Here is a 22,852-nt window from a genome sequence, read left to right as displayed (position 1 = left end):
GGGGGGGGGGGTGCGGCATGTGGAGTGAGCGACCTTCTTGTGCGTTAGTGTACATTTCCACGCGGGCATGAGTATTAATGAGGGGGGGGAGGGGCTCTTTTGCAGTGACGTCTCACGGATGTAGCAATGTGCTGCGTAGATTTATTTTTTACTTTTTCTGTAAAGAAACGTCATTTGAAGCGACTTTGCGTAATAAATTATTTAATTCAGCTCGACCTTCCTCAGCGTTAGTGTAAAAATCCACCCACTCATGAATATTAATGAGGGGGTGGGCCTCATGTGGAGTGACGTCACGCGGGGGGGGGGGCTCATGTGGAGTGACGTCATGCGCGGGACGGACAGACATTTCTGGGTGATTCTAGTAAGTCATAGCTCGTTGCTGAAATGGTTCTTCAGACGATATAATAATGTATAACCCTTTGTCATTCCACTGCTGGATAAAGACCTCGCCATGCTGTCTTGGTCATGGGGGGGGGGGGGGTTGACCATACTTCACGCTGGTTGGTGCGAGACGGTGAAGTGATGGCACATAATAATTGAAAATAAACTAGAAAATTGCTTTACAATGTATTTGCTAGTTTATAAGTAGGGTATGGAGTGTTATCCCACACCTCCGATGAGCGCATTTGGCTACATATGGGGCAAAATAAGTTCAACATACATGATAAAGAATCCAAAGATGTTTTTGTTATAATTCTGGCTTGAGTTAAACAAAAAAAACGTTCTCTTTGGCTTCACAGGAGAACCCTGACACCTCTGTGAGTAATGAGTTCATGGAGCTGCTGTTGTGGGGAACAGCCAGGTAATATCCAATGCCTTTTTGTTTTCCCATAAAAGCCTCAGTAAGTTGTTTCTTTACTCGTCTTCAAGAGGGTCTTGCAACGGAATGTTTGGCCAATTCCCAGGTGGTCACCTATCCCCTGGGCTCTCTACTCTATGTCATTGATCGTCTGGTGTGGTGTATTGTAAAAGACCACATAACATCGTATGTGGCTGGCTTGGAAATATGAACACTGCTTTTGCCAAAGTGCAAGTCTGTAAAATGTACAAAGGTGGTGTATCATAAAGCTCGTGAAGAGAGACCTCGCCTATTTTGTCTAGACTCCGTGTTTTAGATTTACGGGCATATAATTGCAAAAGACATTGAAGATGAAATGTCATGTTTCTATATTTTTACAGCCCTGAGCTCCAGATGCTGCTATTAAACAAACTCACATTGAAGGTACGAATAAACTATACACGTGTGCCCATTCCACAGCAACAAAGCAGTGCTGTGTAAATGGCGTTTAAGTAAACAATAAATACACACGTCATACAGGATCTATGAACCTTATGGCGGTACTCCGTGGTACCATAATACCCCGGCTCTCGCATAATGTCCGTGATGCAGTCGTTTTTAGTCTGTTGATGGTCGGCGATGCGGCAAACGACTTCTCTCGACGAGCTGTACACGATGCACCACCATGGTGCGTACGAGCATTCAGGGTTTGAGCGCAATCGTTCTCTCGCTGCGTTTCGACATCGCAGATTAGTACTGATTTCAGATTGATTGGTACCCCTGAGTGAAGCACACCCCTGGAAAAAAATAGTGTCCCAGAAAGAAAATATTTAATTGCCTCGGCCATTTAGTATTATTTGGTACCCCGGGGTACCGCCATAAGGATCATATACACAACAGCAATGATGTGCCACACTGACGTGCATTTGTGTATGTATGTGCGCAGGGCTTAAAGAAGCTGGGTCATGAGGTGGAATCGTCTTACTATAGCATTTTGAAGCTTCTCACCAGCCACCTGCAGAGGTGGGTTTTCACTTCTGAATCTGGCACAGGGCCAGGGGCAGGGTTAGTCATATTTGTCACGTTGAATCAGTCATTATACTTGGAACTTGCGACGTCAGTGATAAGGCTTGGGTTCTGAAATGGAAAAAATAACCAGGCACCTCCCGTGCCATGCAGGGCTGGCTCTGCACAGCCCCGGGCAGCTTGTTTGTGCCAGTGGAAAAAGAGGTAATTGTCACCCCACAGTGGAGCTGATGCACTTCTCTACCACCTGGTGGAGCTAAAGGGCATGGCCATGTGGCGACAGAAGTACGGGTGCCTGGGTCTGCGGGAGGACTCCGTGGAGGGTAAGAAGCCTCCACTTTTTTACATTTTCTCGGCCGTTTGGTTCGTCCAGAGCACATTGTTTCATGTATTTATGTGCATGTACAGCCCTTTGGTCAATTCAGTGCTGGATGGGGGTCGTCTCCACCTGCCGTGCGGTTCAAGGGAGTTGTTTGACCATATTTCATCATGCTGATCTACATGGGTTGGTGATGGCTGGGAGCATAGCCGTTGACGCATAGTACAGTACAACATTGATTTTGCTGCACTGCCCTCTACTGACAACCTAATTCCACAGCAGCCTACAACACCTGTTGTATTCATAGTGGTCACCCATCTAAGCTTTGTCCAGGCTCAGCTCAGCTTAGCTGCCGAGATCTGCCGAGATCGGATGCATTGATTTAGTCATAGGATGTTTAGGTACAGCCTATACCAAAACAACTGGAATATGGCCTTTTCTTTTTCACGACCTTAGTAAACATTTCAATGCTACTAAATATTTTATTATATTATAGACTAGCTTGTATACCTGGCGTTGCCCGGGCCAAAAAAATATTTTACAACTACTCTTAAAAATCTAACAGCAGTGCGTACTGACTGTGGTGGTACCCTATGATTACAGCAGTGCATACCGACTATGGTGGTACCTGCTATCACTACAGTAGTACATGCTGACTCTATAGCAGTATTTATCGACTCTATAGCACAAAGTACTCACCTGACAGAGTGGCGTGGTGAGGCCTAGTCCCGTGCAGAGCCTCCGGCCTCGCCTAGATTGTCCAGCCGGCCAAGGTGGCACCTTGGCAGGCTGGGGCTGGGCTGCTACCTCTGACCCCCCCCCGCCAGCCACTATTTCCTCGGCCGCTCTGCAGTAATATCTACGGCCTAAAGTGGTAGCATCTAGCGACTGTATATATTAGTAACTGCACGCATCGGGGTGGGGGGGACATCACACAGTGAAGATTTAAGCTCAGTGTTTAGTGTATTTTTAAAGCATTTTTAACACGAAAGAAAATGTCCCCCTCACTCCCACCGAAGGCGTGCGACTTGGCATGGGCCGTCCCCCCCCCACAAAAGGCGCGTGAGTTGGTATGGTCGTGCACGCATCATAAATAAATAGAGAGCGAAAAAAAATCGCACTAAATCGCTAATTTAACTTATTAAAAGTTGACGGATGTGAAAAAGGAATAGCGGTTGCTCGCGGCGAGGCTTACGGCGTGGTACCTGGCTATTTTTATTTAACGTGAACCCCACCGTTTGAGAGCCTAATCCTTCGCAAGCGCGCGAACACACACAAAGCCACAAACAGACAATTTTTTACTTTTATATAGAGCTAGCGGTTAGTACCTGGCGTTGCCCGGGCGAAAAAGGCAGACACACATGTAGTTACACACGCAAATCCATTGACACACACACATAGAGTTACACGCACAAATAGACTCACACATACATATGTAATGCGGGCGTAAACGGCCTCGCGGATATGACGTCATGGGAGGGAGGAGTTAGGTCACGTGTGAGAGAGGGGTGAGGTCTTAAGGGAGAGATATCGGAAGAGACGGGAGAGTGTTGGAGATAGAGATAGAGTGAGGCCACGCAGGGCGGAGGTTGGAGAGTGGCGAGATCGCCACACACACAGAGTAAGACTCGGCACCGTCGGCCAGCGGTGACCGAGCACGGAGGAACGAGGAGCAGCGGTGGAGCTGCAGTGAGGGCAGCCGGAGGACGGCACAGGGGACCTGCAGCGGAGCTGCAGAGGCGAGGAGGCTACGGGAGCGAAGGCAGCTGTGGAGCTGCCAAGCGGAGAGGCTCTGAGCGAGGGCCGTGTGGGACAAGTGTAAAGAACCCAAATAAAGGACAACGGAGACAGACCCAGTGATCGAGTCCTTTATTACACTGGTGTCAGAAGTGAAACGGCATGTCAAAACAGCTCAGAAAAAAGAATATTCCTGCGCCATCATCTGCATCATCATCCGACGACGACGACCTTCCTCAGGCGGTGGACCTGCCTGCGATGGAGGAGGATATCCGTGCGGGAACGAGTACGGGTCCGGGAGTCCAAGATGTCGCCGCGTCGGTGGACCCGTCTGCGCCGGAGGACGCGGACTTGCGATGGAGGCAGATGGCGGCGCAGCTGGAGACACTGAAAATCGTGCTCGTGCAATTGTGCGAGCTCGTCACGCCGAGGACGGCGTTGGGGAGAGCCGATGGAGGTCCGCAGGGCACCGCCTTGCCTCCGCTGTCGGCGCCATCGGCCACGCGGCACGAAGACGCCATCTTGGGCTTGGCATGAGAAGAACGGCGGGAAGCCGCCATCTTGCGCTCTCCGCGGCGAGAGGCCGCCATCTTGAACACGTTGCGATGCGACGCCATTTTGAATATGCCGCCTGGTGAGTCATCGGCTGAGGACGGCGCAACAAGGAGTCGCAGTCGTCATCTCACGACCGTTAAAGAATTCTCCATCGGTGGCGATTGGAGTGCTTTCGCCTGCAGATTTTTGGCGGCGGTACGCTCAGCAAGGTGGACGGACGCTGAGGCATTGGAGGTTTTACCGACTCTTCTCGATGACGAGTCGGTGAGATTCTTCCGTTCTATAAAGGCCGAGAAGAAGAAAACATTGAGAGGAGTTTTCGACGAGATGGCAGATGCATATGAGCCACCGGATGATGCTCATCGCCGGTTTGTTCAACGTCAGCGAGCACCCGAAGAGTTGCCGGTGGCATACAGGGGTGCGGTATTGGAGCATACCCGGAGACGGAGCCTGACCTGCTCGAACCTCTCATCTTGGGTAAGATGCTCGAGCTGTCCCGGGATTTGGGGATTCCTATGCCGGTGTTTGGCCACGAAAAGCTGACATCCCGGGCGGCCGCTAAATGTCTTGATGCCCAGTTCAACCTGCGCCGTTGGAAGCAAGTCACGGCGTGGACGGGGGGGCCCATCGTCGAAGGAGGTGCCGCGGGTTGGGATCCCAAGAAGGCGGTGTATGTTCCTGACGGGGGGGGCCCGCAGGAGCTGACAGCCGCCTCTGCTCAGTGGTCGGCCCGCAGTAGGCCGGGGCCGCGATCTGCGCCGCCGACACTGGAGCGTCGGGACGGGGGGCCTGCGGCGCGGCGCAACGACATCGACTGCTTCCGCTGCAGCCGTAAAGACCATTACGCCAGGGACTGCTGGGCCCGTGTCCCGGGTCCGCCCCAGCAGGAGGCCTCGACAGCGGACGTGCCACGGAAGGATCCTCCAGGACAGGCAAGTCGGTGCGCACCAGACACCCGGCAAGGCTTGACACCTCACTCATCACCGTTGTCGTGCGATCCGGGTGTTGTTAATAACGGGGGAAGGCCATCGACTGGGCCACGTCGCTCGGTAACGCAGTTGCGTAAATTGGCACGGCAGGTCGTCGCGGCCGCTACTGGTTCGTTCACTGTACCTGGTTCTATACAAGGGGTGGACGTGCGTATTTTAGTGGATTCCGGGGCGTTCGCCACCATTATATCGGATGTAATTTTCCATCTGTTGGACATCCCACCTGAGGCCGTGCGTCCGATTTACGATTCCTGCGTCGCTGCGAACGGGGGTAGCATGGGCATTGTGGGCCAGGTGGATGCTAAAATATCTATCGGGGGAGTGTCGGCCTCGGGAATTGTGTTAATTTCGAGGTCCCTTGCGGTTCCTTGCTTGTTGGGAACTGACTTCCTGGCCAAGATGCCCATTCTAATTCGAATTAATCAAAACTGCATTGAATTACCGGGTGGGCGAAAAATTACATTTCTACCATCGCCCTGGGGGCGACCTGCTCCGGTCGCTCAGGTGCAGGCGCTGTCCGAGGTATCTGTTGATATTCCACCTGGCTCACAGATGCTTATCCCCTTGCGATATCGGAAGCCTGTACCTGGTCGTCAAGGTGCAATTGGGGTTTTGTTGTCGCCGTCCGCCACCATAACGGGCGGATCGGCGCTCGTTGGGGCGCAAACTATTGTCCGGCCAGACCAGCAGCCGTTTCTGCAGGTGCTTAATGCAAGTACTGAAAATGTGTGTGTGCCGGCTGGTACGGTTGTGGCACATGCCACTACGGCGTTTACGGCACAAGATCATCTGGGCAGCCAGGTCATGGTTGGTGGTGTTTCAGGTCCTGGTGCCACAGATAATCGCTGGATCGCCGAATTGTGTGGGGAAAATTCTTCCCTTTCCGGTGAACAACGTTGCGCGCTTCGTAAATTATTATTGAGTTATTCTGATGTGTTTAGCTCCGACGATTTGGACTTGGGACGCACCTCCTTGCTTTACCATCATATTGACACGGGACGCTGCCCCTATTCGGTTAAACTCGCATCGGATGAGTCCGGCGGAGCGAGATCAGGTTCGAGGGGCAGTGGATGACATGTTGGCTGCGGACATAATATCTCCATCTAACAGCCCATGGGGCGCGCCTGTTGTTTTGGTTAAAAAGGACGGCAAATTGCGATTTTGTGTGGACTTTCGAAAATTGAATAAAGTGTCTGTGGCAGATGCGTACCCCCTGCCGCGTATGGACGACTCCCTCGATGCCTTGTCGGGGGCGAAGTTCTTTTCAACGCTAGATCTCTCTTCGGGATTCTGGCAGCTTCCCCTTGACGAGCCCTCGCGGGAGAAGACTGCTTTCCGTACGCCGCAGGGGTTATTCCAATTTAATTGTCTTCCGATGGGGTTGAATGCTGCCCCTGCCACATTTCAAAGGTTGATGGAGTTGGTGTTAACGGGGTTGCAGTGGGAGACATGTCTGATATATTTAGACGATATTATCGTCTTCAGCCGCACATTTGATGAGCATTTACTGCGGTTGGAGGCTGTGTTCGCCAGGATGCGTTCCGCTAATTTGAAATTTAAGCCTAAGAAATGTCACCTATTGCAACGGTCCATGCGCTACTTGGGGCATATCGTCATTGCGGACGGGGTGGCCACGGATCCGGACAAGACAGCATGCGTCCGTGACTGGCCAACCCCGGCCACGGTGGGGGATGTACTTCGGTTTTTGGGGTTTGCCTCATATTATCGGCGGTTTGTTCCGAATTTCGCGACGATCGCGAGGCCCTTGCACCTCCTTACGGGTAAAGGACGGAAATTTGCTTGGGGACCGCCAGAAGAGGCGGCGTTTCAGGGCCTGCGCGATCGACTGGCTACGGCACCGACGTTGGATTATCCTGATTTCGATCACCCCTTCATTCTGGATACGGACGCGAGTGACACGGGCATTGGGGCCGTGTTGTCTCAGTCAAAAGGTGGTGTGGAGCAAGTGGTGGCGTACGGTAGCCGGGTTTTGTCTCCCGCAGAAACCCGCTACTGCGTCACACGCAGGGAACTTTTGGCAATTGTTTTCTTTCTCCGCCAATTTTGACCGTATCTCTACGGTCGTTCGTTTATTGTACGCACGGATCATGCGGCCTTGCAGTATGCTCTCAAGATGGACCAACCATCCGGCCAGTTGGCGCGGTGGTTGGACACGCTGCAAGAATTTTCCTTCCAAATTCACCATCGGAAGGGGGTGCATCACGCGAATGCGGACGCGCTTTCTAGGTTGCCGCAGCGATCCCCTTGCGCGTGCGCGTCTGGGACGCATAGATGTGCGCCGATTCAGCACCCCCCTCAGCCTGTTGCGTTGGCGGTCGACGTGCCTGAAGCTCCAAAGGAGCCGGGACCGGCTGATGGGATTTTGAATCTTCCAAGGGCTGTGTGGATTCGGGAACAAATGTTGGATGATTCATTGGTCACGTTACGGAATCGGACTGCGAAGAAGAGTGGGGGACTGGGTACGGGGGGGGTATGCCGGAAACCGCTCTCCGCGATGGTCTGCTGATGTGGAGGGAAGGGTTACAGGAACGCTGGCGTCTGGTTGTACCGGCATCCTTGCGGTACGAATTGATTAGGACTCTGCATGGGGACACGCTTTTACATCTGGGGGTGCAGAAGACCCTATTGACGTTGCAGCGAGACTACTTTTGGCACGGCATGACAACGGATGTCGTCGGTCACGTTCGCGCGTGTCCCGATTGTGCCCGGCGAAAACCACCTAAACAACCATATGTGCCGCCGATACAGTCTATTCAGGTGTCTAGAGTTAACGAATTGGTGGCGTTGGACATTTTGGGACCCTTCCCGCCATCCGCTAAAGGTAATAAATACTTGCTAGTTGGGGTGGAGTACCTCTCCCGCTGGCCGATGGCCTGGCCTTTGCCTGACCAGTCAGCGGCGTCTATCACAGACGCCTTTCTATTTGGGTATGTTATGGACAAGGGGGCGCCGGAGAGGCTCCTTACAGACCAAGGCCGGAATTTTAATTCTAAATTGTTGGGGGAGGTGTGTGCGGCTCTTGGAACTAAAAAGATATGGACATCTCCCTACCACCCACAAACGGATGGTATGGTCGAACGGCTGAATCGGACTTTGTCCGCCATGTTGTGTCACACCGTGAGTGAAAAACAATCGGATTGGGATTTGCATATCCCTGGGGTACTTTCGGCATACCGGATGACGCCGCATGCGGCTACAGGATATTTGCCGTTTTTACTTATGTACGGTCGCGAAAACGTGCCGCCAATGGATGTGCAGTTGGGAACTGGAGTGAGGGGACCTGCTAAGCCTCTTCCTGATTACATTCAGGATACCGTTCGCCGTGTTACTGAGGCGCGGGAAGGGGCCCGCATGGCTACTGCCAAAGCCCAGGCCTGGAACGAGCGGTGTGCTCGACGCTCAAAGGGGGAGTGCCCCTGGAAGGTGGGGGACATGGCCTGGCTCCATTGCCCGCAGGTGCGGCCAGGTACCTCTCCTAAATTACACAAACCATGGCAAGGGCCGGTTCGCCTCATCGAGGTTCCCAACCCACAGTCCGCGCGTGTTCGGTTTGGATCTCGGCGTTGGTTCGTTCACACGTCGCGCTTGAAACCATATGTGGCCCCTCGAAACGATGCGTCATCTCCTGATGTTGCCTTGCCGGGGTCTGTTGCTGCCGACTCATCCTTGCCTGTGCCTGTTGACCTTGCAAGTGCGCCTGTCGTGCCTTTTACAGACAAGCCGGTCGTGACATTGCTGGAGACAGGAGACTCTGCTCGGGGTGTGCCTACCACGGCTGCGGGGACTCCGAGCCCCGCCGCCCTTCCGACCCCGCCGCAGACACGATCGCGACGCACCCCCGACGCTGGGCCTTCAGGGACACGGGACCGGGACATTGACGGGCCTCCAATAGCGACAGGAGGACTTCATCCTGTCGCTCCTAAAACCCCGTCACGTTCCCGGTCTGCAGGAGGGCTGCCGCCCGTCCGGGACGGACCGGCGACCCGCACGCGCTCAAAGTCCCTTACATTTCGTTGATTTTTACTGTTGTGTTTTGTTGTTGTTGTTATAATTATTGTATGCTTCGTTGTCCTTGCATGTGTGATGGTTGTGTTCGCTCGCATTACTTGTGTCGTTATTGTTCAGCCGAGGTCGGCTGGATTTTCTCTACGGGGGAGGGTGGTGTAATGCGGGCGTAAACGGCCTCGCGGATATGACGTCATGGGAGGGAGGAGTTAGGTCACGTGTGAGAGAGGGGTGAGGTCTTAAGGGAGAGATATCGGAAGAGACGGGAGAGTGTTGGAGATAGAGATAGAGTGAGGCCACGCAGGGCGGAGGTTGGAGAGTGGCGAGATCGCCACACACACAGAGTAAGACTCGGCACCGTCGGCCAGCGGTGACCGAGCACGGAGGAACGAGGAGCAGCGGTGGAGCTGCAGTGAGGGCAGCCGGAGGACGGCACAGGGGACCTGCAGCGGAGCTGCAGAGGCGAGGAGGCTACGGGAGCGAAGGCAGCTGTGGAGCTGCCAAGCGGAGAGGCTCTGAGCGAGGGCCGTGTGGGACAAGTGTAAAGAACCCAAATAAAGGACAACGGAGACAGACCCAGTGATCGAGTCCTTTATTACACATACATAGACTGAACAACAACCGCCATTCGCCACTAAGTGGTGGTGACGTCACGACAACGCTTGTGCCAGGCTATGTGCACCTTGAGGCCACGTGAAGTGTCGAACGCCCGCTGGCAGGAGGTCACGGGGCAAACCCAGATGGCACAGGTCGATTGACTGAGGAGACTGGCTGATGCACCACCTGTGGCCCATACTGTGGCAACTTTCTGTGCTTTAGCCACCCGGCGCTCCGCTCGTTGTTGTGAGCGTCGCTCCTCCGCCCTCCGTTGTTGTTGGAGGGTGACTGCCTCCAACTGCCCAGTAGCGTCCTTCAGGAGCCTCCTCCACAGAGGCCGATCTTGACACGGCTGGTACCAGTCATCCGCAAGTGGACTCAGCACCAAGTCCTCCTGTAGCACATCACTCCATGTCTTCTCCAGCCCGTGCCGTGCCCGTTTAGCCCCCTCGATCCGGCAGAACAAAAGCTGTTTAGGCACGCGGTGGCTGGCCATGCGGGCTACATGATTCAGGCAACGCAGCCTTACCTGCCGGAGGTCACCGATGGGACTGTCCAGATCTTTCAAGGATTTGCTCCACAATGCAGCCTGGTTAAAGCCAGGATGGATCGTAGGCAGGCCATCCTAAATGTTTTTAACCGGCGAAGATGTTCCATTAGGGGGGTCCAGGTTTTGCAAGCATAGAGAAGGGAGGGAATGACCGTGGCCGAGAAGACCTGAAGCTTCGTATGAAGTGATAGACCAGGTAGCTTCCACACAGCGTCACCCAGGCAATGAAAAGATAATGCAGCTCGACTGATTCGGAGTGAGACCTTTGCTGTTAAACCGGAGCCGGTCATTAGCACACTGGCAAGGTATGGGAAACTCTCCACTGTCTCCACAACTGCCCCATCACAAATTGGGAGTTGCGGGGGTGGAGTGTCCGATGGTACAAAATAGGCAGGCAGGTGCTTAGTTTTGGTGGGGCTGATGGTAAGGCCCCCCAACTGTTGGTGGCAAGCTCCAGGTTTAGCAGCAGCACCTCGAACTCGTCCTCCAAGTGAGCAGCAATTAGCAGATCATCTGCATACATAACGTGGTTGAGCAATAGGGAGCGATCCCTTGACCGCACCCAGCCATCGATCAGCCTCCTATTGTATCTGTAGCAGATGGGAATTCTTCCAGTACAGGCATTGAAGGCTTGACGAACTACGTGGTCCAAATATATGTAAAATGATGTGGGCGCCAGAGGACATCCCTGTTGCACCCTAAGGTGTAAAGGGAATGGCTCTGATTCACGGCCACGTAGTTAGACGCGGGGTCGCTCACCATCATGAAGGTCCTTAAGGATGGTGATGAGTGGGTCAGGGACTCGGAAAGCACGAAGATCAACCCAGAGGCCAGGCCTACTGATGGTATCATTGGCCTTGAGCAGGTCAATAAAGCACACGCATGGACTAAGATGCACACATGGACCTACAGACACGCAAATAAATGGACTTACACTGACTAACATGGAGGCATGCACACACAGCGACTAACACACACGCACATATCGACTCACACACAAACACATCGACTCACACACACGTATGGACTCACACACACATAGACATCCACTTGACATACACACACATGGAATTACACACATATCGACGTACACACATACAGCGACTCACACATACATCGACTCACACACAGACATACGTGGACTCACATTGACGTAAACACACATGTACTTACACACACACATCGACTAAGACACACACACATGGACTTACACACATACATAGACTGACCCACACATTGCCCTACACACACATACACATATGGACTGTGACACACAGACATGTACTTTAGATACACATGGATTAACAGGCACATAGACTCACACACACGCATTGACTTACATACACACATCGAGTGACACACACACATGTATGGACTTACACACACATGTGGACTAACACACACACAGCGACTGATACGCACACAAATGGACTGACACACATGCACTTGTACGTACACACACACATGGGGCGTTGTCCGTTTGATAAAGACAGACACACACATGGACTAACACACAGACATGGACCCACACACGTAGAAACCCATCGACTTACACGCACACAAACACATATGGACTCACACACACAGACATCGACTTTAGGGACACACATGTAGTTTCTGCACACGAACATTATAATTGTAATATTAGGCAACTTATTAGTTTCATAATAGTAAACGAAGCAGAGTTGTTATGTGCACACAAACATTGTCATTGTAATATTTGTAAACTTATTTGTTTAATAATAGTAAACAATAAACCTCAGTTCTTAGCGAAAGATGCAATTAAATTGTACTTTACATTAGCGTGGTGACGCCTCGTCCCGTGCAGAGCCCGCGGCCTCGGCTAGATTGGCAAGCCGGAGGAGGTGAGACATTGCCAGGCTGCTGGCTGGGCGCTACCCCCCCCCAACCATCCCCCCGCCCGAGGCAGAATAATACCATGTAAGCGTTGTCATAATATTAAATTAATATGTAAGGGCTTTATAGCAGTAACTGCACGCATTGGGGTGGTGGGGGGGGGAAGGGGACATCACACTGTGAAGAGAAACCGGCAGCGTGATGTGTATATTTATTCCATGTTAAACGCGTGAAATAAAATGTCGCCGTGAGCTGGAGCGAACGCGCAGTACTTGGTAGGGTCCGCCCCCCCCCCCACGCAATTGGCGTCACATGGTACGGTCGACTGCGTGCAATAAGTAAATAATTAATAATAGAAACGGCACAAATTTGTTAATTAAAGTACTTTAACGTTTACGGATGGGAAAACGGAATAGCCTATTCTCACCGCGGGGCTTAGGGCGTGCCGTCCGGCAAATTTTTTTCTACGTGAAAGTCACCGTCCGAGAGCCAAATCCCCCGCAAGCTCGAGCGCGCAGAGACTTTTATATATAAGAAGATATACACATACCTCGTTTGTCAGTTTGTAAAGATCGATTGCTTTTAGTGGGAGTTGTATTAAGCTTTGCACTTGTTATATAACTACAATCCCTTGTGCGTTATCAGTGAGGAATTAAAATGTGTTACCAAAACAAGCCGCTTCAGGGATCCTCTGTATTTTTTAGTTTTGTTCGAACAAGTTACGGTGTACTGGACAACTTTGTGGTGTGATTGAAATTGTGTTGTTGCTAATGGAATGTTTATGTAAAATTCCGACAGAAGCCATCCAGATTGTGGGTTCCTACATGCTCAAGGCAGACGAGTTACTGCAGTAAGTTATCAATACATATCACCATAATTTACATGCAGGACCTTGAACAGATAAGTGTCATTTTCCGACCCCAGTTACCTTGGAAAAAGATAACGGGTGCATTTAACAAGATAACATTTAACAAGGTAAACATAGCAATTTAGATTTTTTTTAAGTGTATCGATGCAATCTCATCTCGGGACAAGACATTGTACAATGATGGGGGGGTGACTTGCATCATTAGCTGGGTACTCCTTCGATAGGCATTATTTTAACTCGATCCTTTGTCATTGCACGCTTGATTAATGCAGTTTTAGGTTTAGAAAAAATCTGAAGCTCCATTGATTACACCTGACGGAACATGTCTCGACACATACAATTTTCTGCATTAACATTTAAGTGCACATGAATTGCATTTGTTTTGTGTGTTGTGAACGTGAATTTTAAACAATGGCTTCACATAGGGACCTCATCATCAGTCTGTTTGTCCTCTTTATTATTGTTTTTATCAACAGTGTGATTGAAAACAGCTTGAAGAATTTCAAGTCGTTTTTCCGCTGCCTCTACGTGGGTATGTTTCTTGCAGAACCCCTGCCAGTGGTGCAAAATAAGTACACCATTGTATAATTGCAGGCTGATATTTTAATATCTCGATCAGTCTTACGGTATGCAACTTTTCTTAAAAATGAAAAAAGGTGTGACTACACACAATGCCTTGCTTGGCTGTTGTTTTATGGTTGTTTTTTATTTTTATCAGCAATGCTGCACATGTCAGATGAAACCATCCCACCAGAGCTGAGTAAGGTAAAGTGTCATTCCCATGTAATGCAATCTCCATTTTGCTCTATGCCACAAATGTCGTGTTTTGCAATATAAATGTCTCTTTGTGCTGTTAAAACTGATAAATAAACACAATTCCAGCGTGAAGATAAGCCAAAGTTTTTACATCCCCTGCCACCTCCTGTTGCAGGTCAGCCAGAAGGAACTCATGTTTGTCGCAAGCTTTCTTAAAGACCACTTCGAAAAGGTGAGGATTAACTCCATGTTAATCATCACAACTCCTATCCCATAATGCGTTCCCCAAATGCAACAAGCAAATAAATGACCCGTGGAATATAATTGCATTAGTATGTTTTTTTTATATTTTCTTTCACAAGGAACCAACGCTGTTTGAAAAAAAAGGAAAATACTTCAACGTTGATCGTGTGGGGCAGGTAACCTGCAACCCATTTTATACAAATGTGCAAACTATGCATTCAAACAATGGTGTTCATGTGTATTTGGTCAAAACATCTTATGCATTATTTGTGTTGCTGTTAATACCACAACTTGTGTTTTTTGTGTCGAATAAATGTAGTATTTAAAAGATGAGCTGCTGCTGACACCGCAAGATATGAAGCACAATTCGTGGGTTAACTTTGTCGAGAAAAGCGTTCACCTTAAAGGTGCGACCCCAATACGCACACATGCCACCTCTTGTATTAATTAAAATTATAAACTTGATAATGAAAGTCATAATTCCTCGACTGTCATTCATAATAACCTGAATTGATATTGCACCGATTGAGATGCAGTCACTGTGTTGTGGTTTTCAGTCGCTTAACACGTAGCACCATAACATAAAATGTCTTGTTGGTTCTTTTGGTAAAATATATTCATATTTTTGCAGAAACTTTGTTAATGCAACTGGAGTCATTGGTTCAGAAGCATAAATGCTTCCTGGCACATTGCCAATGTCCTTCACAGTAGCATAGCTGTCAAATGTGCATGTGGTGCAATTGTACCGGGGCCTATGGGCCAGAAGAGGCCCAGCTGCCAGGTTATGAAAGAGAAGGGTAGAGGGGGGCGCTTATTTCATTCATTAATTACGTAGGGCCCATGCCACCCACACAATGCCACTGGTCCTCTACCATTCGACCATTATTTATAGTAAATTCTTTCTCATTCTTTGTATTCCATGTAGAACAACAACTATAATTTTACATTGAGGTGGTTGGTCCAGATAATTGCATCATAAGTAGCAGAGTGTATCGCTATGATGCCTCCCTTTGTATTTGTGAATTAGGCATTGAGTCGATACATGTGTAGTGGGTTCCACGGAGTCTTTAGAGGCAACACGGTTTATTGTAAATCTTAACAGGAAGCCCCCTTTACTCCCACTACCTGGGGAGGTATGGCATCCGGGCTGTCGTGCCCTATCACTGGGGCTACGGGCTCTGAGTCCCCCAGCTCAGGGTGACCTAGGGAAGGCTAACTGACCCGGCCCAGCCACGGTGCGGGTCCGACCACTGGATACGCGCTCGGCCCCGGCCCTTAAAAGGACTACGGGTCCCAGGGTCCTAGCCTAGCTGGCCTTCTGTCTTCATCTTTAGAGCACTCCCCCAAGCCGTCCTGAGGTCCGTCTTTTATACACCCCTCGGGGACTCTCTGCCCCCGGTACCGCTCCCTTTCTGGAACCTTCCAGGGGGCTCTGGAATAACTCCCCAACCCCTCAGCTGGGGTCGGGGGGGGGGAACTCGGCCTCTCAACGGTCCGGCTCTCTCTCTTTAGCTCTAGCTCAGGGTGGCACCCCCTATAGACTCGTGGCCGCAACTACAGGTAAGTATATACAGGGCGGTGTGTGCTATGTATTCCCGACGCTACACATGTTCCATGGTCTGTTTTGGGTTTACCACAGTTGCACACTGGAGATTTTTTTTCATTTTCCGCTTGCAGACAGCCCGCTGCTCTACACTAACTTCCCAACGCGGTCGCTGTGCCAGATGCGCACGCTCATGGATGAGAACGTGCAGCAGTGTCTGCAGCAGCCAGCTGTGAGTGGCCAGCGGACCGCTCCGTGCCACACCTGGAGTCAATTCCAATTGTGCTTTTGTCATTTGTAATAAATTTGCAATCGCAGTGTAATTGAAATGATAATTTCAGCAAGGAAATGAACACCGTGTGCAGTTCCTACCCATCTCATTGGATTTTGTGTTGTTGCATTCATTATATACATTCTCTTTGGTTATTTCGGTAAAGTCACGTAGGTATAAAATAAAATAAATCACGACGTTTCGGGCGCAACACAAGCGTCCGTCATCAGGTGGGAAAGCATGATCTGGTGCTGAGGCAGACTGTTTTAAAAAGGTTTTAAATGGGTGTAGCCTAAGGGTCATAAAGAAGTGGGCGGGGCTAGTGATGTTAATGTCAGAAATTAGCATGTAACTAAGAACGGAGATTGGCCTCCTCGACGAAGGCACGGAAGTGGCTATGTTAATGTGAGAGATTAGCATGTTAATGTAAGAACGAAGAGTGGCGCAATCCAAAGGACATGTGAGCATGAGAGTGCAATTCAAAGGCATGAGAGTGCAATGCAAAGGACATGTGAGCATGAGAGATCTAAGAGAGAGGCATAGAGAGAGACAGAGACAGAGTCGGAAATAACAGCTGACATAGGCAGGTAGGATGGAAACATATCACAGTCAGTTAAGACTTTACCTGGTTAATAACGTCCTTCCAATGATTGCTCAGTTTGTACCCATCTTTTCGGTTGAAGTTGTGTCTGTGTTTATATATCTGGATGGCTTCATGAACATCTATTTCGTGTGAGCCCACAGCGTTAAAACAATGATCAGCAACTGCAGAGGTATTGGTTCTACCGTGTTTCAGATCTGCCTTGTGTTCACGAACGCGGTCCGAGACATGTCGTTTCGTTTCCCCAATGTAATTGCTGCCACAACCACAACTCAGTTTGTAGACACCAGGGTATTGCATGTCAGGAATCACATCCTTTACAGATGGGATTAAATCCCAGATTTTGTGTACTGTGTTGAAACGAACCTGGATCTTGTGTTTGCATAAGATTTTGGAAATCTTTTTGGTAACTCCTGCTATGTATGGTAAAGTGATGGTTTTGGTTGGATCCTCAGAAGATTGTCTCCCCATAGCTGTAGAGACAGCTTTGCGGATTGTATGGTCCAAGTATCCGTTCATCATGAGAGCTTGGTATACGTGCTCCAACTCACTGGCTAGGTGGTGCTGGTCGGAGATGCAACGGCACCTATGGTGTAGTGTGTTGCGCCCGAAACGTTGTGATTTATTTTATTTTATACCTACGTAACTTTACCAAAAGAGCCAAAGAGTATGGATTCCTGCAGTCACGAAAGCTTCAAATCAAGATTATATACATTGTTAATTGCTATATTATGAGTTTTGACAACCCAGCGGCAATGCTGTTCCTTGCAGGAGGTGATCAGCGGCTCCTTGTGTGAGTGCGTCGAGGGAGTCCTGTTCAGACACCCGGCCAGGTGGGAGCATGCTTGTGAATTCCACCGACATCAAGTGGATACTAAAACGAATTAACAGCAACTGATGTGAAAAAGCGAGTAATTATGCATTTGAATTACTTTTCGGTTGAATATGGCTGCCTGATTACATGTTTTACAGAGAGGACACAAGGTCATTCTGCTTGTCTTTGTGAGTAAATGCATCAATGTGTAGAACACAGCAGCACATTACAATTTATAATGCACACAATATTGCACGGACACAAATGAGCATGACTCGGAGGTGCGAACAAATATAGCTGAGTAAATGTTAGTGAAATTATATCTCTTCCTGTCTTGTAGTCACAGATAATGCTGACGAGATAGCGCTGTGGTGTCGTGCGGGTGCATGTGTGTGTGTGTACGCGTGTGTGTGTGACGATCGGTCGGGGGTCACATGCGATACCGTGACACAGCTGGAGCGACGAAGATGCCTCTCAGCAGTACGCGGTCTACTCTGTGGGTGCCGTTCCCACCTCATCCCTCATCCTCATGCGGACCACCACAGACTCCACACGTGCCCGGTAACCTTTAAGAGTGGCCACGTGGAACACAAAAACACAAACTCATACCCAAAGCAACCATTGCAACTGCATGAGCCACAATCCTAAACCTCGCCCATTTCCCCTCGGCATCGGAAGGAGTTGGGGACGATGGCAACACCAGCTGCAAGCGATGATGAAATTCTCGCTTGCAACTTTCATCAGCTAGCTGAGACCAGGCCACTGGATTTGAATGGGGTCCTGGGTGTACACCCACCACCGGAGTGGAAGAATGGCAGGTGTATCTTACAGGTGACAAGCCGATGGTCAGTGGGCAGATCTGCTCCACAGTAGGTCCTGGTATCAAGGACATGGGCCCGCATCCACTGTTCCATCACTGTAGTCCAGCAGATGTTCTTGCTTGGACCCGGCATGCATCCATGATGTTGTGTGGATGCGCCGATGCCGGAACAGCGTGTTGGTAATTACAAGCCCATGGGCTGCACAAAAGTCTAGCCTCCTACTGTTGTTATTGAGCCGATCTGGCCCATGCTTTCCAATCACTCAAGACTCGGTGCCAGCATCATGACCAACTTGGGCATTAAAGTCACCCAACAAGATGACTCTATCCCGAAGGGCCACTTTAGCTAGCACCTGTGACAGTAGGTTATAGAAAGCATCTGACTCAGCGGCCTTGCCTGCATCCCTCCACTGATGTTCATCTTTGGTGGGGGCATAAATAACCACGACCATCACTCCTTGTCTTTGGTTGATGGGAACACGAGCCCAAAGTAGCCTGGGGCTTCCAGCTTCCCACACCTCACCGTCACGCTCCCACACCCCCTTGTTCTGAAGAGCCACTCCTTGTTGTTTGGCTGTCTCCTGCCACGAGTAGAGGACTGTCCACCCCTCATGGTGTCAGAAGCCAGAGCCAGTCCACCAGACCTCCTGAATACCGCAGAGATCCAGGTGTACCAGTCCAGATCCTGACAGAGAAGTGGCAGCCTCTACTCCACAGCGAGCGTTCGAACATTCCATGTGACCACCCGCAGTGGATTTTTGTTGTTTCTGAGGAACCCCAAGGGTAAGGATTCAGTCTCCTGGCTCCGCCAAATGGGGTTTGGCCAGGAGATGTCATAGACCCGTTCCCTCGGGCCCTCCGACACAAGCTTAGCTGAATATTTTTCACGTGGTTTTGTGGTAATGAGCCCCCATTTGGCCGCTGTGGTGGCTACAAACACCATGAGGCGAATGGCCAATCGAAATTGTCCCTCCCCCCATGGCACTGCTCACCACAGCGTTACTGTCTGGCGCCAACGAGGAGGTAGGGGGTTGTTTTTCCGGACAGCGCTACACACACACAAAGACCAACGTAGGCGCAGACCCCAACCCCACAGTCTGCTAGGGATCGTAAGTTGGAGGAAGAAGATATTTTTAGGCATTAACCGTAGTAACGTGAGGGTATTCATCTGTGTACTCTCATTGAAAAGATGTTTAACTTATTACACTGTAGAACAAGGTTAATTGGGACTATTACTACTGCTTGCATTCACGAAAATAACTGCACATTTAATGTTATCAGCTGACAGAAACGATGCATTTTTTTTCCCAGGAATGAAATTCCTGGCTCCCTTCAGCTGGTTGCGTTAGAGTTCTGGGGCCGAATGAAGCGGAAACGTAGCGACAGAATGGAAGACACAAAGAGGTGACACCCCTCCCCCAACTCACGTGTTCTGTGCCACACTTGGCAGTTTCGCTAGAGCTTCACCGCATGCCACGGCTGTGTTCTTCCTCTGTTGCAGTAAACACAGGGTGGTGGACGCCAAGTTCTATGATGGGCAGACACTGAGTGTGCTGCTGCTGGAGGAAGACGGTGGAGAGGAGAAAGGACCGCTGCTGGCTCAGGTCCCGTTCGCTTCGGTGTACAGGGACCAGGAGCAGCAGCTGTCGCTGCAATCTTGCAGCTTTAAAACGAGGCGAGTGGTTGTGCAACGTGCAAGTCCGGCTCTTGCCTTCATCAGCCATGATCTATCCACTGATAGATGAAGATCTACCTAAGCTGTTTCCATTTTGGTTCTGTGATGCAACAATTGATCTCGCTCGTGCATGCGAGCTAATTTGATCGCTCTATCTCCTTGGTAGTTGTCCTCTCCAGCGCATACTTGCCTTTTGTTGCCACTACATCATAAGTCTCAACACCGGCCGTCATCCCCTCTTGGCATGTCTTGCCCAAGTCCTCACTTTTCACATAACCCGAAATATGTTTTACTTTCCAAAAGATTGGAATTCTTGGGTTGCTACATAGCCAGGACAATAATTTCTTGTTTTGAACGTAGCATGTCACCTAGTGTAACTGTCCAGATTGTGTTTTTGACGGGGGTAATGTTGCCAATGCCATGCTGCTGCAGTTTGGAGGAGCAGAAGAGCAGTATCCCGGTGCACGTGGTGACCTTGGTGGACCAGTGGAGGAGGATGGAGAACATGAAGGCACGGTTCGTCTCAGTCAACGGCATCCGCAACGTTTCCTGCGTGGTGGGTGCAGGCTAGAGGGTTCCTTTCCTCGAGGGGAGATGGGGGGGGGAAGGCGGCACGTGCGTCGGGTTATGATTTGGGGATTCATGGATATGGTCTAATTGTCCTGGACTGAAACGATGGCGCCCTTGCTGGAAGTATTTTTAAAATGTGTCATTGTAGTTTCAAAGTCCACGAATCTGTGTGTTTTAAACACTGCTAAAATGTATCAGATGTGGCAGTGACATAACCATCGTAAGAAATGTCAGCTATTGTTCTTTTTGTGTGTCGTGATTTGCCTGCGCGATTGTTCAAATTGCCGTGAAGTATACTTTTGAGGATAAAACCACAAACGCAAAACACGAGAAGTATGAAACATTGCCATTTGTCGAAAATATTAGACTTGATATGAGAATTTAAAATAACAAACTTTTGATGAATAAGAGATTTTTGTGTACTTGGCATAATTCGAGCCAGGTCTGCCCAGATAAGCAACCTGTAAAATATTTCCGCACCTAGCGCGGCACATCCATCTTATTTCTCGCTTTGGCTATTTCAACTATTCCGGAACACCCTCCAGTCTACCAGCCAACTTGGAATATATTCAGTGAGAAATGAAGCCCCGGGTGCATTGATATTTGTCTATCTTCACAGTCTACTTTACCGTTCAGAGTCCTTTTTGAACCATTTTGGGTATCGAAGGTTTGGTGAGGAAATGTTGAGTCTGCTTTTGTGTGGCTCGCAGCTGAGCAGTAACCTCCGCCACGTGCGCATGTTCGAGATGGACGTGGAGGAGGAGGGGGAGGCCGAGGAGGCCGCAGACGAGAGCATCGATGCGCTGGAGGAGTCGAGCGACAAAACACTCGAGCGCGTGCCGGACGAGGGCGACGTCTCTGTGTCACTAGACATCTCCGAGCTTTGCGATGGGGCCGGGCAGAGCACATCCGGTGCCGACAACCGTTAAAGATCGTTGTTGGCCCCTGCTGCCAAATCACAGCGGCAGTGTCGAGGTGAAGCGTTCAGCACCGTTTAACAGTGGTGGTTCGTGCTGGGACGTGTGAAAAAACTATTTGGGGCTCACGCAAATGATTACTTTTGGTTTTTGCTTATACAAAATGAGCACGAGCTTGCCATTAATGTGTTTGATTTCATGAAAATATATCCCTGGATTTCTGTGTAACTGTTTGTTTCCGAAAAGGACCCCAATAAATGTATAAATATTCAAATATATCTTGTTTCAAAGTTGGTATTAACTTAAATATGAAAATACATAATTAACATTGCAGGCTGGATATATTTTAGGATTTTACTCGTCTAAAAGCTGTACTGCAGTCGTTCACATAAAATAATCAAAAGCATCATGGAGAATGCAATTAATGAAATAAATAAGTTGACAATATTCCTCTTTCCCATATTTGTCTTCACAAAAAACATTTTTAAGATAGTAATAGATAACGGATTATAACAGATCTACTTTACCAGAGCAGCACATGCGAGGGCACTGCAATTTCAGCTGATATATGTGAAACTTCTTTCGCACCCGACGTAGCCAACCATCTTCTTGGTTCTTTCGGTAAAGTCACGTAGAAGGGAAATAATAAAGTAATAAAAATAAAACAATAAAATAAAATTCTCATGGCGTTTTGGCCACAACACAAGCAGCCGTCCTCAGGTTGAAGACAGAGCTGTCTGAAAGATAGCGCTCCAATGAACACTGCTAACCTTGGCAACGTATTTAAGCTGGGTGGGAGGAGAAGAGCGCCTTGACAAAGGAGTTTAAATATCAACAGAAGAATTTAGCATTGAATAAGCTGTGTTAATGTGAGAGAATTAGCAGGATGTTAAAGTCAGAAATTGTAGCCAACCATGCTAATCGGAGGTGCAGGGGAAGGACAACTCAACACAAAAAGCAGTTATAAAGAAATTCGTTTTCAGTTTGTATGGGATGCGATGCTGTCAAAGGTTCTCGGTTGCCATCACAACACTTGCTTCATTATTGCCACCTTAATTTGTTTTCACACTCACAAAGCACAATTTTTTTGGTCAGATTTTATTGCAATAAAACACCAAATCAGCAAGTGAGTTAATTGTGTTTTATCTTGATTTGAAGCTTTTGTGACTGCAGGAATCCATACTCTGGTTCTTTCGGTAAAGTCACGTTGATAGGAAAATAATAAAAGAACACGACGTTTTGGTCGCAACACAAAGCGTCCGTCATCAGGTGAGAAAGAATGATCTTGTGCTGTGGCTTTATACCGGCAGGGGGGGGGGGTTTGTGGAGTCGTGGCTGCA

At 49.4% G+C, this 22,852-nt stretch overlaps 1 protein-coding gene across 1 annotated transcript in view; it reads left to right on the top strand.

Moving 5' to 3' along the window:
* ANAPC4 (anaphase promoting complex subunit 4) overlaps positions 1-22,642 on the top strand; it is a 29,492-nt gene extending 6,850 nt beyond the window's left edge. Inside the window, exons 11-28 of the mRNA XM_078595045.1 lie at positions 741-802; positions 1,180-1,222; positions 1,725-1,801; positions 2,027-2,127; positions 13,233-13,284; positions 13,779-13,834; positions 14,021-14,067; positions 14,234-14,290; positions 14,421-14,477; positions 14,621-14,708; positions 15,979-16,076; positions 17,488-17,549; positions 17,689-17,718; positions 17,984-18,091; positions 19,662-19,754; positions 19,852-20,025; positions 20,458-20,581; positions 21,306-22,642. Coding sequence (XP_078451171.1) covers positions 741-802; positions 1,180-1,222; positions 1,725-1,801; positions 2,027-2,127; positions 13,233-13,284; positions 13,779-13,834; positions 14,021-14,067; positions 14,234-14,290; positions 14,421-14,477; positions 14,621-14,708; positions 15,979-16,076; positions 17,488-17,549; positions 17,689-17,718; positions 17,984-18,091; positions 19,662-19,754; positions 19,852-20,025; positions 20,458-20,581; positions 21,306-21,524 — 1,548 coding nt within the window. The 3' untranslated portion in view covers positions 21,525-22,642. The remainder of the gene's footprint in view (positions 1-740; positions 803-1,179; positions 1,223-1,724; positions 1,802-2,026; positions 2,128-13,232; positions 13,285-13,778; positions 13,835-14,020; positions 14,068-14,233; positions 14,291-14,420; positions 14,478-14,620; positions 14,709-15,978; positions 16,077-17,487; positions 17,550-17,688; positions 17,719-17,983; positions 18,092-19,661; positions 19,755-19,851; positions 20,026-20,457; positions 20,582-21,305) is intronic.
* The last annotated feature ends 210 nt before the right edge of the window (positions 22,643-22,852 follow it).

This window comes from Lampetra planeri, chromosome 1 (assembly GCF_965212315.1).
Source record: "Lampetra planeri chromosome 1, kcLamPlan1.2.h2, whole genome shotgun sequence".
Classification (NCBI taxonomy): domain Eukaryota; kingdom Metazoa; phylum Chordata; class Hyperoartia; order Petromyzontiformes; family Petromyzontidae; genus Lampetra; species Lampetra planeri.
This window is presented reverse-complemented; position numbering and strand designations above follow the sequence as displayed.